The sequence below is a fragment of the Diplodia seriata genome (assembly GCF_021436955.1).
Source record: "Diplodia seriata strain FDS-637 chromosome Unknown scaffold_8, whole genome shotgun sequence".
Lineage (NCBI taxonomy): Eukaryota > Fungi > Ascomycota > Dothideomycetes > Botryosphaeriales > Botryosphaeriaceae > Diplodia > Diplodia seriata.
The window spans coordinates 718558-734740 of record NW_027117315.1 but is presented as its reverse complement, the minus strand read 5'-3'; the positions used below and the strand labels follow the sequence as shown (position 1 = coordinate 734740).

At 57.5% G+C, this 16183-nt stretch overlaps 5 protein-coding genes across 5 annotated transcripts; 1 reads left to right on the top strand and 4 right to left on the bottom strand.

Annotated features, from left to right (window-relative positions):
- Positions 1-1688: 1688 nt before the first annotated feature.
- On the bottom strand, positions 1689-3107 carry SLS55_007818 (uncharacterized protein; the record flags this gene model as incomplete). The annotated part of the gene is made up of 2 exons (XM_066779233.1): positions 1689-2123; positions 2181-3107. The coding sequence occupies 2 exons, from the start codon at positions 3105-3107 to the stop codon at positions 1689-1691; spliced, it is 1362 nt and encodes a 453-aa protein (XP_066630037.1).
- A 1751-nt stretch (positions 3108-4858) lies between these two features.
- SLS55_007817 (uncharacterized protein) lies at positions 4859-6090 on the bottom strand (the record flags this gene model as incomplete). The annotated part of the gene is made up of 4 exons (XM_066779232.1): positions 4859-5050; positions 5103-5830; positions 5886-5907; positions 5986-6090. 4 exons carry the CDS (start codon positions 6088-6090, stop codon positions 4859-4861), a joined length of 1047 nt encoding a protein of 348 aa, XP_066630036.1.
- A 2555-nt stretch (positions 6091-8645) lies between these two features.
- On the bottom strand, positions 8646-10187 carry SLS55_007816 (uncharacterized protein; the record flags this gene model as incomplete). The annotated part of the gene is made up of 3 exons (XM_066779231.1): positions 8646-9512; positions 9573-9995; positions 10050-10187. 3 exons carry the CDS (start codon positions 10185-10187, stop codon positions 8646-8648), a joined length of 1428 nt encoding a protein of 475 aa, XP_066630035.1.
- A 2788-nt stretch (positions 10188-12975) lies between these two features.
- Positions 12976-13910, top strand: SLS55_007815 (uncharacterized protein; the record flags this gene model as incomplete). Its single annotated transcript, XM_066779230.1, has 2 exons — positions 12976-12983; positions 13022-13910. The coding sequence occupies 2 exons, from the start codon at positions 12976-12978 to the stop codon at positions 13908-13910; spliced, it is 897 nt and encodes a 298-aa protein (XP_066630034.1).
- A 1674-nt stretch (positions 13911-15584) lies between these two features.
- Positions 15585-16020, bottom strand: PAM18 (mitochondrial import inner membrane translocase subunit TIM14; the record flags this gene model as incomplete). The annotated part of the gene is made up of 3 exons (XM_066779229.1): positions 15585-15726; positions 15778-15905; positions 15970-16020. The coding sequence occupies 3 exons, from the start codon at positions 16018-16020 to the stop codon at positions 15585-15587; spliced, it is 321 nt and encodes a 106-aa protein (XP_066630033.1).
- Positions 16021-16183: the final 163 nt, after the last annotated feature.

Below are 16183 nucleotides of genomic sequence, written 5' to 3'. Positions count from 1 at the left end.
CAGAATAATTGGCCCCAAGACCCTTGGCGGCTCCTGTCAATTATCACGAGGTGTGGCAACCGAGGCCACGACTCGGACGTCGGATTTTTTTTATCTATGGTCTTTTTCGAGAAGCGGGTCGTGGCTGAGGGCAGCAGCAGGCGGAGCGGAGTAGCGTGTGGTCGAGCGCGCGCACGACGGAGCTCGGGCGCCGGCCAAGTCAGGATGCTGCTAGCGATTGCAGGGGCTTGGTCCGTCTGCTGCTCTTCCCTTTCCTCCCACTATCGCCTTCGGATGCGGTGAACAGCAGACACGCCGCAAAGGGCAGACGCACCGGTGACAGCGACGGCGTCCCCAGCAAAGTGACGCATTAAGATGCTCCCTCTATGCGTCGAGATAAGCGCGCCAAGCCGACGCAGGGCAATATGCGTAGGGCTCGCGGGCGTGGGTGTGGGCAGGGTTGGCCCGACCTGCAGGCAGCGGCTGTGGCACTGCGCTAGAACGACTTCAGCCCCGGCTGCGGCGGTGCTGATAAGGGACCCAGGGCGGGGGAACATGCCTTCTATTTTTTGCCCGCCCGGCTGCTACCGTGTGAATAAGATGTAGGACAGTGTGTCGGCACAGACTGTCACTCCTCCAGAGGTGCAGGTGGTTTGATGAGGATGCACATTGTGAGGCGCGGTGGATCTTCACACGCTCTCACCACCCACGCTGTGGGGTACTGCAACCGCCCCGGGACGCCTGAATCGCCGATGGCAGGTGTGACGGCTGCCCATCGCCATGTCGCATCCGCCCTGCTCCCTCATGCAGCATGCAGGAGTCGCTGGAGCATTCATGCGGGGCCGAAAGCGGCGGTAGAAAAGACGCCGATTCCATCCGAACCCATGCCTCAGCTCTGCTCCACCAAGCAAACCACCATGCCTACCTGAGAAACCCGCCCTCGCCGAAACGCCCACGTTGAAGCATCGCCGCGCTCGAGACGCCTTTGCGACGATCCAAAACACCAACGGCCCGCCCGGCACCATACAGCCGAGTTTTCAAACGGCCACGGCTCTCCGTCGCTGCTTTCTCACGCGCATTCGCTCGTTTGAGATTAACCTTACTTGCCTCCGAACCACGGAAATTGATCCCTCTAGATCAACCAGTCGACGACCCTCGATGTGGCGTCACGGATGCTTCTCCGATTCGGCGCCACGCGTCTTCCCGTCCCAAGCGAGCGAGCGGCCTGCAGCATCACCCAGATCGATTATGCGGAGGAGGCGTTTATATTCTTAGGAGCGAGCCGGCCGGGACCAACCATCCGGCTGCGGCACGCCCAGCGGATCTGCATGACGTCTGCATGCACGGCAAGCCCCTCTTCGTAACATCACATCATCCGACTTGAAACTCCCGGAATGTGAAGCAAAGTTATTCTCAAACGCTGTCTGACACAGCGTGGGAAAAGGTTGTTGCTAAGGCTATATACCTTGTTGCATGCGAAAAAACGACGGAAAGACGAAAATGATTTCCCACCCGCTTGGTATCAAGAGCGATTATGCGTTATGCGCCGTGTACTCCTTCTTTCCCCTCTATGTCGACTCCTTGGCATCAGATGCAAGTAAAAAAAAATGATGCTCGTAACGGTTGCTTTTCAATCAAGAAGACAAAACGGTAAATGTACCTTTTTCCTTTCTTTTCTCTCTTCTTCATCTTTTTTTCTTCCTCTTTGGTTATTGCCCAGGGGCGGGCGAGGTGATCCAGTGATCCTGCTGGCACGGCTCGACGCTCTGGATGAAGGAGTTGATGCGGTCGACGACCCAACCGCTCGTCGTGTCCTGGCCCAGGTTGACCGGGTCCCTCTCCGACCCGGCCTGGCCAAGACGTATCACCTTGCCCGTCTGACACCGGCCCGGCGAGAACAGGTACTGCACGCAGTCTTCGCGCTGTGCACATGCCTCGCGGCACCCTTGCAGCGAGTATTCCTGCGGCGTCTCTTCGTAGTCGTCCGACAGGTTGTCCCAGTTGTCCTTCTCGCCCGAGATCTGCGGGGCTACCACATGCGCAAAGACGTCGCGGTGACGGAGCGTCGGGCGGTCGGCCTGTGCAGCAAGCTTAAACGTTAGCGGGTACTTCTCGAATTTTCCCTGGGCCCGGAGTTCTCCTTCCTGCAGTGCGTGCTTGCGTGTCGGCGGTGGAGACGGGGAAAGGGGCGGTGAACTTACACCCTGGCTCATCCAGCTCTGCTCGAAATCCCACATGGCCTTTGTCCACTCGGGCTTCATATGGTGGTAAGAAACCACGGGGTAGCACCAATGGTTCTTGGTGTAGTCCAGCGTGTACGGGTTCTCTCCCTGGATGATGGGGAAGGCGCCCGTCAGCGGCACCGCGACCGTCTCCATGACCCTCGACAACACGACGTCTCCGGCGTAGTCCGCTGCAGTCAGCTTGTCAAAGGTCTCGAGGTTGTTTTTACGTTGGGCCACAACCCGCTCCAGGGAGTTCTTCGACAGAATGATACCCGAGCCACCCGAGGCAAACTGTTTGTCCAGCATCCAGTTTTGGCCACCAACATAGAGCGGCTTCTCGGGTTCAAAGAACGAAAGCCATTTGAGGAGGTTCGACCAGATGACATAAGTGTCGGCTTCCATGAAAAAGTAGAATTTGGCTTCTGGCTGGGCCTTCAGGGCCTTCTCCATAAGAGGCAGGAACTTCCACTTGTCCAGCTTCAGGGCCTGGTGCTGCACAGCGTCGGCGAGCTCTGCGATGTCCTTGCCCTGGCTCTTGTACTCGTGCAGCTGCCTGTACAGGCTGAAGTCTGGATGCGTTTGCCTGAGATCCTGGTTCACCTCGTCGAGAAGGTCATGCACCTTCTGGCCCTGGACCTCCTCTTCGTAGTCGGAAAAGACGGCAAAGTTTGGAATGCAGCGGAAAGTTGTTTCTAAATGGGTCGGTAGTTTTTCGTGCACTTCCGTGGCGCTTGTCTTCATGACCACGAAGACGTCCTCGGCTCCGGGCAGGCTGGCGCAAGGTAGTTTCCCCATCTCCGGATTTTGCGGTTGCTCGGTGAGGCCCTCGGGGTGGGCGGGCACCGCGGGTTTTCCGAAATTTTGGTCCAGCTGCACCGTCTCGGGGACGAAATCGGCGTTCATCGCATTTTGATGAGCAAGGCCCAGGTGCGACCACGAGAGGAATAGGAGAAGAAGCGAGGCGGCGACGGCAATGAAAAGCGGCGGTCGGGGCCGCGAAGCTGATGACAGCATATCAACTGGCTGTGGCTGTGGCCGTGGCCGAGAAAGAATCCAACGCTCGAAGGGAAAGGCTAGGTCCGCGGACCCATGGAATTTGGGATTAGGAAAGGCTGTGGAGGCGGGCGGCGGGCGGGACGCGGTTGCTGTTTGGTCAACTTCAAGACACGCTCACGGGTGGAGTATTAGCAGCAGCAGCAGCGGCAACGTGCCGGGGGAGCCGCGGGAGGCACCTGGGAGGCGCATTCTTATGGCAGAGGGGGCGGGACAGGACCGGGGCGCGGATCGGCAGCAGCGTCGTCTCCCTAGCCTCTTGCGAATGAGAAGCTCGTACGGCGGTAACTAAGTGGCACCGCGACTCGGTAGGAGGACGGCGAGCTGGGTGTGGTGCGCGCACATCACCTCTGACCTAGCGAGCAGGGATCCGGCGCTGATGGTACGGTACTCCCAACACCACGCCCGACAGCATGTTTGCAGCGAGTCAGCGGCGCCCGGAGCCGCGTGAAATGAGAGAGCACTGGCACATGCGCTGGCAGCAGAGGGTTGCGCGCGAGCACATAGCGCAGGCCCAGTGCCCCGCAGCCGCAGCCGCCGTCGCCGAAATGGCCGCATCCTCACTGCGCGTTCCGTTCCCTGTTCTTGCGCCCGCTTCCGCCCTCGTCAACAACTCAGACTCAGCCGCGCCCACTGGCCTGCAGGCCGTCATCCGACGCGCAAGCCGCGCGCCCGGCAGCATCCCGCCCCGCCGCAGCCAGCCTGCCGCTCTCCCGCGCCAGTGAGCGCGCCGTCAGCCCTGGCGACCCGCGGGCGGGTGATGACGTCGACGCGGCCACCAGGGAGCCTGCGCAGCACACAGAAACACGTGCCAGCGACGATCAAACACAAGCGCCACGTCGCGACGGCTGCTTCGGGCGACGGATCTTCGCAAAAGGGTCGCAACGGGCGCCGGCTGCGCGAAAAGGAGTGGCCCGCCGTCAAATTGGCGTCCGCGGCGCCCTTTTGGCGGCGGAAACACGAAACGCCAACGCGGGGTCCCATGCCAGCTCGCCTTGTCCACAGCCTCGCGCGTCGCCCTTGCTGCCGTCAGCTGAGCGACACGGCGCCTGTCATCGTGTTCGACGTCGGCGACAGGCCTCAGGCGTGCAGATAAGCAGCCCTTGGGTTTCAGCATGCGAACAGATCCGCCGACCCGCCCTCCTGGCTTCTGGAAAATATGCGTTTCTGATTCAATGCAATTTCTCTGCTGGCCTCTCGCGTAAACTCAACACCGCGCCCACTCCGAGTTCTCACATCGCCGTCATGCACTGCCTCTTGGCGCGTTCCGCATCGTCATCGTCATTACAACATGTGCTACTCGCCGTAAATCCACGCCCCATCCAGCAACCACCACCACGGAAAACCGGCGCACCCGCCGGTCGTCATCTCCTCGATAGGGGACGCTTCCGGAATTAGGGGAAAAAAAGAACCACAATTGCCAGAGTCCCTATGCTCCTGGCATCCACTCTTGTTTTCCATTAAGCACCCGCGAATACGAGCCTCTAGCCGACCGTTGCTTTTGCTCCTCCAACACGCATTCAGTACAACACTTTTCCATTCCGTCCATTGAGCAAGCAGTCTCTGCTGATTGCAGCTTTTCGCCAAACATCGGCCCGCCACTAAGAACTAATGCCGTTAAATGCGAGGTAGTTCTTCGTCAGCGGCTTTATGTTCGTAACCTTCTTCTTTGTAGACAGGTCCTGAATGCGTGCGCACAGCGCCTGCGGGTCGCGACGCTTCTCAAGACCCAACAAATACGCCCCAAGACCGGTGATGTGAGGCGTGGCCATGGAGGTACCGGAGATCGAATTCTGTGTCATGTCAGTTGACAGCCAGGCCGAAACTGACGGAATGTCAGCTTACCGTTTTTCCGTCGTTCCACGTCGACACAATGTCCACCCCCGGTGCCAGAATGTCAACCAGCGAGCCCCAGTTGCTGAAGGACGCCAATTGGTCGTTTTTGTCCGTGGCACCAACGGTGCAGGCCGTCTCCTCGTTTGCCGGACTGAAGAAGAGCGTGGGCAATCCGTCGTTGCCCGCTGCGACAGCCATGAACAGCCCCGTCTTGATGGCAGCCTTGACTGCGTCCTTTTGCGCCTTGTTGTAGGCACCGCCGAGGCTCATGTTTGCCACAGATCCTTTGGTGCATTGGCCTGCCTTTTGCCTCGCAGTGGCGTTCATTGCGGCGAACTCGATTCCCTTGAGGACGCCAGAGCTGTCGCCTGAACCATCTGCACCGAGTACCTTGACGGCGAAGAGAGACGTCTTCTTTGCCACGCCGTACGACTTGCTGCCGACCGTACCCGCCACATGCGTGCCGTGTCCGTTACCGTCGACTTTCTTGTTTTCCCCAGAAAAATCCTCAAGGAAGGTTGCACGGCCTTCGAACTCCGGGTGGTCGGTGTAGATGCCCGTGTCGATGATGAAAGAACAGGTGCCGTCTCCAGCAGATCCGTCATAAACGTAATCGCTAGTGCCCTTCTGACGGTGTGAAATCCTCCCGAGGCCCCAAGTCGCGTTGTATTGGGTAGTGGCGGCAGTGCGGACCTTGGTGTTGCGCTCAATGTACGAAACCTGGAGTATGTGGTAAGCTATACGGCACCTCTGTTACGCAACATCTCACGAGCTAAGGTTCGTATTTGGAACGAGTATGTGCAGTCCGTTTCAGCTGCATACCTGGGGCCTTTGGTCACCCCCTACGGCTCATGCCAGCTAAAGAGGAATACAACTCAGAGGAAATACTTACTGATTTCAGGTTTTGCACCGTTTTCAACAGCGTATCGCTCAAGCTCCCAGCCGCGCCCCTGAATGTACCCATGCTGTAGACATGGTCTACCTTATCGTCGAACATGTGAAGTACATGTGAAAATGCTGTTTCTTCAGCTTCTTGCTTCATGACGACGATGTATTTCCCAGGAATGACATCAGCAGTGTCCCTCGGTTCAAGCAGCGGTGCTGCTGTTACCAAAGGCAGAAGCGCGAGGAGTGGGGTGAAACGCATGATGGATGACGATATCAGAGTCTTAACAAGGTCGGGCCTGCCTAGGTACCGAAAGACAAGAGTATCTGAGCAAGAAAACAGCAGCGAGTTGTGGACTGGGTTGACGTGGGTACATCTTCCATGTCCAAGGAAAGCCTTGGACTTAAGTATTCTCCGAACCAACACCCCCCTGTCCTTATCTTCCGTCTCCCCCACAGTCCAACCTCTGCAGGAACGAAAAAAGGTGGGTTCGTCATCAATTTCTTCGGGAATGCCCACCAAACAACCACGCAACAATCGAGACCGGAGGCGGGGTTCTCCACATTGTCACCTGCAAAGTCAGTTTGCGCCATTTCTAGCACCTATAATGGAATCCCATACAGTTGGACTCGGCAATTGAAGCGCCACCGCCTCTTTGTTTGAACACAGGAATCACCCCGCCTCAGCTGAAGAAGCTCCACAAACACCGCTAGGGTGCACTTCTGCCTGACGCCAAGCATGTGGGACTGGATGAGCACTACTCGAAGCAGCAGAGCGGGACTGCATGCCAAGCATGAGAACCCTACAATAGCTAGGCTTCCCTTCCCTTGTCCCTTCGACTTCTCGTCAATTGGTGCCGGCATTCGAGCGGGAATTTGATTCCCGGCGATCATGGCCACAGTTCGGCGAGGGGAACACAGCTCTGTTGCTCCGTCAAGGTCCAGAGGGTAGGCCCGCCATCTGGTCGTTGCGCCGATAAGCACCAGCTAACGAGGGAAAGTGACTGACGTGACTGGGGTGTTCAGCATTAATTAAGCTAGCCTAGCAACCCACGCTATTGCCCGGGCGCCGGGGCCGCCAAAGGGCCACCCTTTCGGTATGCCGATCTCCGAGTGTTCATCACTTTCTTCTTTTCCCCGATCCAGCGTTCATCCGGCTTCGCTGGGTTGGGTTCCCCCGCTTCCCTTCGGCGAGGGTAAATGCCAGGGCTTCCGCGAGTCTCGTCCTTCCTCAGCAACTGGTAAAGAGGGGATGCGTAGTATCCAAGCTACCAAAGATCCAGATTAATATTCCCGTGTGGCTCTAAAACAGGTCAGCCACGTCGCGAAACCCTATCTCTCTTCTGGCTCGGGCCGGGTCGCGCGCATCTTGGCAGGGAACCAACCCTTCGTCTATCGGGCGTTCGAAATGAGTCTAAATCTCTCTCCGAACCCCTCACGGTCCCCTCGATCTTCGACCGACAACTATCGCAATCTCTCGCCGACCGCCTTCGCACGTGCGTTTTTCTCGCACACCTCAAACATCATTGAACGTAGTGCAGGGGAAGAAAAATAAAGGAAGGGAGAGAGCTTCTCTACTAACCGATTAAGAGACATGTAATACGTAAGTAAAGCCTCTCCCCGCAGATGATCGGTCCCTCCCCGCGGTTGGCTGTCTGTGTCTGGGCGTCGACTCTGTGTTGGCACACGGCAGCTCGGGACTTATGGCACGACCGGACCCATCTTCGGTCCTCCCCAACAGTGGCAGGCAACAGCAGTAGTTCACAGCCTCTCTTCGGTCACATCCCCACTGCTCACCGCCTCCCTTCTCTTTCCTCCTCCCGGGGGGCGAAGACACATGCACGTCCGACGGCTGTCACCTCCGCTCTTCGGCGGGACGGTCTTTCTTGGCGGCGGTCGACATGGCTTGGCAGCGAGGGCTTAGCCACGTCGATTTTTACCCCTTTTTAAGAGCAAGGTGCTTGCTTTTGCGGCAAAAAAAGATGGTCGATGGTCATCTCCGTTTCCCGCAGTCGGGCCGTACAGTGGCATCGGACTTGTCTCGCCCGGCTCACCTTTCAGAAGACGTCGTTGAGAGTAATACATCGAATAACTTGCCTTTTTTTTTTTAAAAAAAAAAAAAGGCGCTGTAATATTTTGTCTTGCTTGCTCTTCTCCTCTCAGTCTTCATTTCCGTCCGGGATCTTTGCCACCATTGAGACTGAGTGAGGTGTGGCGGCGTCGTGGCTTCTCGGGCTTGCTTATCTATTGATTTCATGTCCCGTTTCAGTCCCGTTGAGACAACTTCCATCCACGGTGTTGTCTCACCAGGAGAGAAAGGACTAACCGTTCTCGATCCATCGACGTAAATTAGACGAGGAAAGTCGAACGTGGCTGATGAGGTGTTGTCGTGGCAGGCCTGAAAAATTTCACTACAATAATACGTCAAGACCCTTGAATGAGAACTTGGCGTCTGATTCTCACCCAACGTCACCTTTTTCACGTCTTCACGAAAGAGCACGAATTTCATGGAAGAGGGGAACATCATATCATTAGCCGTGCACAACGCAACCGGCGAGAACTGAACATAATATTTCAGCTCATGTCTATCCAAGATTTTTTCTCCAAAAACTCCTTCCGTCTCTCCGCCTGGAACATCCTTCCAGAGTCGACGAAGACTTTCAGCTTCTACGCAGCCGAGTCCTTCAGCACGAAGGCGCCGCGCTCGATGGTGTTGACGAAGTAGTAGCCGCTCTTGAAGTAAGCGTAGCTGCTCCAGCTACCGACGAACTCGATGATGCCGCCGTTGGGCAGCGCGTCGTCCTCGGGGTAGATGTCGAAGAAGGCGACCTCCTTGACGCCGGCACCGGTGGGGTCGTCGGGGATGGAGCTGACGTCGATGATGTGGAAGCCGGAGCCGTAGTTGGACTGGTAGGCCCTGCCATCGATGATGTACTGGTTGTGGTCGATGCCGTAGTGCTCGCTCTTGTAGATGCCCGTCTGCTTGGGGGCCGCGAGCGACGAGATGTTCCAGATGTACGTGACGAAGTAGCCGTCGGCGGCCGGCTCCACCTTGTCGTACTCGTCGTACTCGTCGTCGAGGATGAGGAATTCCTGCCACGTCTTGTCGAGGAGCCAGCCCTGGTGCGTGTACGACGCGCCCTGGTACGAGGTGCGCGAGATGACGGTCGAGTTGGGCTTATCCGTCACGTCGTAGATGGTGAGCGTGTCCTCGTTGTAGCCGTAGCAGATCTCGCGGCCCTCGTACTGCGCGTCGGGCCCGTGGTAGATGACGCACTGGGCGTCGTGGACGTAGCCGTCCTGGGGGTCGCAGCCGGGACTGACGGGGTTGGAGGGGTCGGTGAGGTCGATGAAGATGAGGCCGGCAGCACAGGTCGTGTTGGTTCTCGGGGCAGCGCCGACGGCGTAGGCCCAGTTGGTCTCCTCGTTGATGACGACGTTGTGGGTGCGACCAATGGGAAGGCCGGTGAAGAGGCCAGTGAGATCATCCTCATTGGAGAAGGTGACCGGGCTGGCGGGATCAACGTCCAGGAGCTAAGGCGATTCGTCAGTGATTGCCGGCATGAGATGACATGCAGGTGCGGCAAGACTAACCTTGGTCATGTCAAAGATCTGGATGTTGTGGCCCACAGCCTCGGAGCCGATGACCATGTAGTTCTTGTAGGCACGGATCTCGCGCCAGATGGCAGGAACCGAGTACTGAGGCAGACGGCCAAGGTAGATGAGCTTGCCCTCGGACGAGATCTCGGCAAAAGCAGCACCGTCACTCTGGCCAATGGCGATGAATTCACGGCCATCCTCCGAAGTCCAACCCCATGAGGAGGAACCCTCGCCCGCCTCGCTGCCAAGGTCGGCATGGCTCAGGAAGTGGACGAGGTCCAGGCTGTTGCAGCGGAAGGTGTTGTTGGCATCGCCTTCAATGCCTACAGCAACGCCGTCCACGCAAGGGACGTTCGAGAGCTCAGGGTACTGAGAAGACTCGAAGGCGCCGGCAGCTCTCTGCTGGTCCCACCAAGACTAGGATGGCCGTCAGCTCCAGTGGCGTGCATGGAGAGTGGCCGGGAAACGTACGTGCTTGTTGTTCATGATGCGCTGGTGAATGACACCAGAGTCATACAGCTCTGCGGCCTTGACGGCATCCTGGGCCATTTCCTTGGAGGAGGCAACGCCGGCCAGGGCGGCCAAGCCGATAGTGCTGAGGAGCTGCATGATGTGGAAGCACACTTGGAGGAAAGCAGACTGCTGGTGAGCAAGTTTGAGGGAGTATTCCCAGGCAACCTTATATACATGCCGGCTCGCCCACGTTGAAACTTCCCCAGAGCCCGCATTTCGGATGCTACCCAAGTACACGGCCTTCGCCTGCCTTATTCGGCCTAAGGTGGGACAGTCTCTTCCTCCCACGATCCTTGCATATCGACCGCGGGGAGATAGGGTTTTGGCAGACGTCGATTGGACGACAGGGTCGTATTGCGTGCGGCTACAGGCGGGAGAGCGCCAGGGCACACAGGGCGGTTGCACATGGGCGGTCTTGGTCAAGAGGGGAGACAGATGCACTGGGGCGGAAAGAGGAAGGCGGAGAGGCTCGCGGGAGCTTGGCGCGTCTTGGCTTCGGTGGCGGCGCCATGGCAAACGCCTGCCGTTGGTGGCGACGCAGTGCGACAAGGCCTTGGTATATCCGTATAAATGCACTTTAACTTGGGGGGTGGAGACTCAGATAAGACGCCCGGGGTTGGCACGCATGCACTCCCCGCTTCTGGCCCAGCGCGATGGCGAGCTACGAGGCTTGTCGTGAGCCACCGAGCTCGAGGAGAACAGTTCACCGCATCCACTGCCGGCGGCTGCATGCCTGGTGCCGTCGCTGCAGTGCGCCCACGGGAAAAACCAAGCATCGACCTACTGCGAGCGACGGGCAGAACACAGCCAAGTGTTTGTTTGAAACATGTTACCTAGATCGGGCTGTTTGTTTTAGCTACACACCAGCAGAGTGTCGACCAAAAAGTAACCAAGCCCGGCTGTTGAGAGGCGCATGATGCAGCTCCCTGCAAGCATCCTTGGCCGAGCCGTTGAGATCCTGCTCTTGGCGTGCGGGCTCGTCTTGAGCTCTGTCGTGTAAATGAGCCGGCGGTATCGCACCATTCGTGCTTACAATCGCTTCACTCTTGTCGCCTTCCACACTGAGCACCGACGAGCGGGTCACCGCGGCCGAGACAGCCTTTAGGAATCCCTTAGCCAGCCCTCTTTCTCCAAGACGCACCCTGCCCGTCGCACAGCCTAAGTACCGAGGTTCATATGGTGGTCAGAATGAGGAGGATGGAGGAGGCAGCTGCGGTCGAGACTGAATCTCTGTCAAAGTGGCGTCGACTGAAGCCCAAGGATGACAGAACCAGTAGGTGGCGTATATTGGCAAGATGAACCACAGTCAGAGTGCCAAAGCCGCTTTCGGTCCACGAGAACACCATTAGAGATGAGTGCGAACGATCGAGAAGCAAGGACAGCGATGCCGGTGATGAGGATCCACAGGCCGAGCTCACCTACGACGCAGTCCAATACCGTAGTTGATGCAAGAATACACGGAATAGAAGAAAGACGAGCCGAAAGATGACAACGACGGCGGTAAAGTAGACAAGAGTACCACGGCAAGGTTTCGGTCCATCCAACAGTCGTCTTGATTGCTGCGTTCGAGTGTCCCGTATGGATACCGGTGTCGGATGCCACTGTGCCACTGCAGTCGGCTGCCGATCCAGATCCACCACGGGCCGGCTGAGCAGCCACTGTGCTTGTGGCGCAGTACCAGAGGACGATCATGGATGTCAACTTGTCGACGCGGCATCTCTCCAAGGATACAATTTTCTCCCGACACGAAGCTGTGGCAATGCTCCGAAACGATAGGGAGCCGACTTTCTCCGAGCCAAAAGCAAAAACGGCAAGAGACAGAAAAAATTAAGAGCAAAAAAAGGCAAACACTTACGTCCGAAATCCACTTCGAAACGGGCCTTCGCCAGCCTCCAGCTTCCACCGAATTATTGCCACCACTCCGCGTCCAGAGTCTGGCAGCGGCCGGCCGCGGGGGCATCTGGGGGCCCCGTTGCGCTTTGTGCTCCATGGCATGACCCGACGCATTGAAGGAATTGAAACCGGCTTCTAGAAGTCGTGGGCTCGAGCATGCAAGCGCAATTTCGCCCTTGCATGGCACCGACGGGACGCAGCGCTGGGCGAGGTGTCACTGCCACGCATCAGCCCGACACCGCTGCTTGCCCGGTCTCGCCATCAGCGTCGCAGGCGTCCAAGGCCGCGTCGGACAAGTATCAGAGACGCAGCTGGGTGGCTGGAGAGAGCGTGGGGGAGACGCGGGTGGCCAGGAGAGTCGCACGCGGTTGATGAAAGATGGGGCGGGCGCCCGATTGTTCCCGACATCTCACGCGCGAGTCTCGCGACCGGCCACGACTACTGCCGCTCCGAAACCTCCCTCCTGTCTCACGCCAAAAATACTCCCAGCTTGAGCCTCACTGCCAAATGCCCCAATGTCCGCTATAAAAGCCGCCGGCCTGGCCCACAAAGGCGCCGGCCATCATCAGACAACAGCCACAATCACATTCGACATAGCACCAGCTCAACCCCACTCGTAGCTTCCATTCATCCGCTGCATATAAATTCCCCGCCACCATCATGTACGCCTACCTCCAGATCCAGCGCCGCCGCGACCAGCAGCTCCGCGAAAACGGCCTCTCGCAATGGTTCACCCTGACGGCTCCCACCCTGGGCTCGCCATCCGCAACATCACCGTCGTCGGAGTAAGTTTTTTGATTATTTTCCCCACCCTAAGCACAACCACCGCTAACCAAACTGCCCAAACAGGACACAACCCTCGCCCAGTCCATCCTCCACGCCCTCGGCGAGCTCGACCCCCCGCGCCAGCTCACCCTCCTAACTTCTTCGCCAACGCAACCCCCGCCATCAACCAACGACCACTCCCACTCCCACTCCCACCCCCACGACCATGATCACGTGCGCCACCTGACCGCCGACCTCTCCTCGGCCTCCAGCCTCCGCTCCGCCCTCGCCGGCCAGGACCTCGTCATCAGCACCGCCGGCGGCGGCAACTACGCCGACCAGACGCGCCTCGTCAACGCCGCCGTGCAGGCGCGCGTGCCGCGCTTCGTGCCCGCCGAGTTCGGCGCCGACTCGCTAAACGCCGACGTCGCGGGGCGGCTGCCGCCGCACGCGGAGCGAGCGCGTCTCATCCGCTTCCTGCGGGCGATGGAGAGCGAGGGGAGCGAGCAGCAGCCGGAGCCCGTCACGAATGGTTCCAACGGGTGCGCAGCAAACGGTTGCGCGCATGATCATGGTAATGGGGATGAGGTGGAGGTGCAGACGAGTGGAGGCTTCCACGACCCGTTTTCGTGGGTCGCGGTCGCGGCGGGGACGCTGTTGGGGGAGAGGCTGGACGATCTGGGGTTCGATATCAAGTGGCAGAGCGCCACGGTGTACGGGTCGGCGGGTTCGGAGGATTCACAGGCGTCTTTTGCGGTTTCTTCTTTGGGTTGGGTCGGGCGTTCGATCGCGCGCGTCGTCGAGCGCTGGGAGTCGGTTCGGAATTGTTATCTTTACGCTGCGGGTTGCGTCACCACCGCCGACGAAGTCGTCGCGTGCTTGCAGAAGGCTACCGGGAAGGAGTGGAGCGTTGGCAAGGTGGAGGTGGAGGAGTGCGTCAAGGAGGCCGAGAGATGCTTGCAGAGGGGCTTCCCGGACGCCGGCATCGCTCTGATGGAGAGGAGCGTGCTGTACGATACTTCTCTGGGCGCTGTGGAGTCGTTCAGGACCAAGAGCGCGAACGACCTCTTGGGTCTGGGGCAGGAGAAGGTGGAAGATATAATCACTGGCGCGGTTCACGACTTTCAGAATCACGGAAGGGCCGATTGTGGCTGCTCGTAGCATTATTGATTCGAATTCGAATCCATTTACTTCTTGATATCTTTGCATGCTTATACGGATACTCGATTTCCACCACATCCCCTTGTAAAACTGCAATATCAACTTCAGTAGAACTGTCTTCCTGCCTGGAAACAAGTCCGAGGTACGTGCCCGAAATTCTCTCCAAGTGAGTAAGAAAACAGGCCTTGGTTTCGACGCTAGTACTCAAATCTTTGACGCTTTGGACACGGGTTTTCTCTGACCGGTGCTTTGGCCACGTGGGAAGACAAACGATGTGTAGTCCCATAGTAGATCCAAGACCTCTTCTGTCGATCCACTCGCATCTAGTGGTGGTATTGGGGCAGTCTCCGACGCCGGGGGCCGGACAGGACCAGCAGTCGGACAAATGCAGCTCTCCCACCGCAATATTGGCCTCTAGTAACATTGCGCCAGCTTCCCTGCCCCACATATGCATGCCGAATTGGAATGAAGCGACAGGCGCTCATATATCTCTTCATGAAGTAGACAAGGTCGTCTACAGTACACCTAAACTCAACAAGGTTGCAGCTTATAAAATATCTGCGGAGGCCCCAGGTATTCATAGCTTTGATTTCGTGAGCTGGCTGGCTGAACAAGAGGTCGAGAGATTCCAGCATATCCGGCTAGGAGAGCATGAGGCTGACACACTTCAGAAAACCAAGTTCATCCAAATTTCCTTCAGAAGCGTGTCCTAGGTCCAGTTTGATAGAGCGTATTGCTTGAAAACATATCCTGAAAGAGCTGGTAACCGCATAAGGCATGATTCCCAAAAGTGGGTGATAAAGGGGCCCCATTGGCAATGGAACAGCGTTCGAGTTCCGTCGTGCTTGCAAGAATGGTAGAAAGGACTTTGTTGACTTCTTTGTTTGGAGCCGGCTGAAATGTGTATTCCATCGCAAACCCTTTGTACAAGCGGTCTTCGAAATGTCCGATATGAAGAAATTCCAAGGCTGAGGGATTGAATAGGATCGCAGTAAGGATGGCCGTTACGATGCCAGGAACCACGTCCAGTGTGCACGTCGAGCGGGGAGGGAGGAATTCAACAACGACATTTAATTCTTTTATAACACCGCTGTACGTTAGATGCGTACAGCTCGAGGGAGGGGCGGACTGACGGAGTTGTTGCGGACTGATCTAGAAGAATAAAATAGCTAAAGGTGGGCAAACGCTAAACTAAGTACAGCGTACCTACTACCTGAAGACCACGGGAGGCTCCGTGAATCAGAACGCAGGGGATTCCCGCACGACCAGTGACGTCGACAGAAGCCCACGGGAAGCGGCAGGATTGAAAGAATAAAGAAAACACTGCATCACCAAAGAGTTGGTTTCATTAGTTGCAGTCACAAGGAAAGCGGGAAGGAACAAAGCAAGATGAAGTAGCAGAGCAGCTAGCCAGGAAAAAAAGCATGGTCAGGTCGTATTTCCATTTCCAAGAAAAAGAGGCCTCACGCATATACATTTGCCTCAGCGGCTATTTCCGTAGCATATCACGATTGCGTACGGTGGCAGTCATCATGTCTCCCCGCAACCATCGCAACATCGAGTGGTGATCCCATAACGCCAAAGATGCACACGAAGTCTCCCGAACGCCGCGCTGTGACCCTTTTGTGTCTCCGCACCTGAATATCATACACATCCCGCTTGTTTAAACCGCTCTCATGAGCGGTTGGTCTCCAGAAACTCTTTCGCCTCGTTGACCTTGGTGGCGAGGTACGGGCTTCCGCCACGGTCAGGGTGGTTCAGCAGCATGAGCTGCCTGTGCTTCTTGCGGATGAGCTCCTTCGACAAGCCTCTCTCACTGCAGCGGCCGTTAGCCCGACGTCATGTGTTGGCGTGAGGAAGCACTTACGGAAGCTCGAGGATGAGAGCAGCCTCCCTCCTGTTCATCTTGGATTCGAATCCACCCTTGTAAAACGCGCGACCCAGCGCATTCGTCCCGCCACGGGCTCTGCGGAGAGCGACAAGACCAGCCCTACCCTGCGAAACGTTAGTCTCTGCTCGAAGAGCTTGTCGCGGCGAGTCGCAGCAGGGATCCACGAACGAAGAAGGCGGCGGCAGCCACGCCGAAACCAATCGCAAGCGCAGAGGCCATTTTGAAGTCTGGAAGTGAACAGAGGACTGGAAGCAGCGATGTCGCAGCGTCGAAGAAGGCGTCGAAGGCTGCGGACGAAGGCGCCGGAGGAGAGCGGCAAAGATGACCGAGGTGGCCCGTGCGAAAATTTTGTCTTGGCATTTGCAGAGGCGTTGGGGAAACT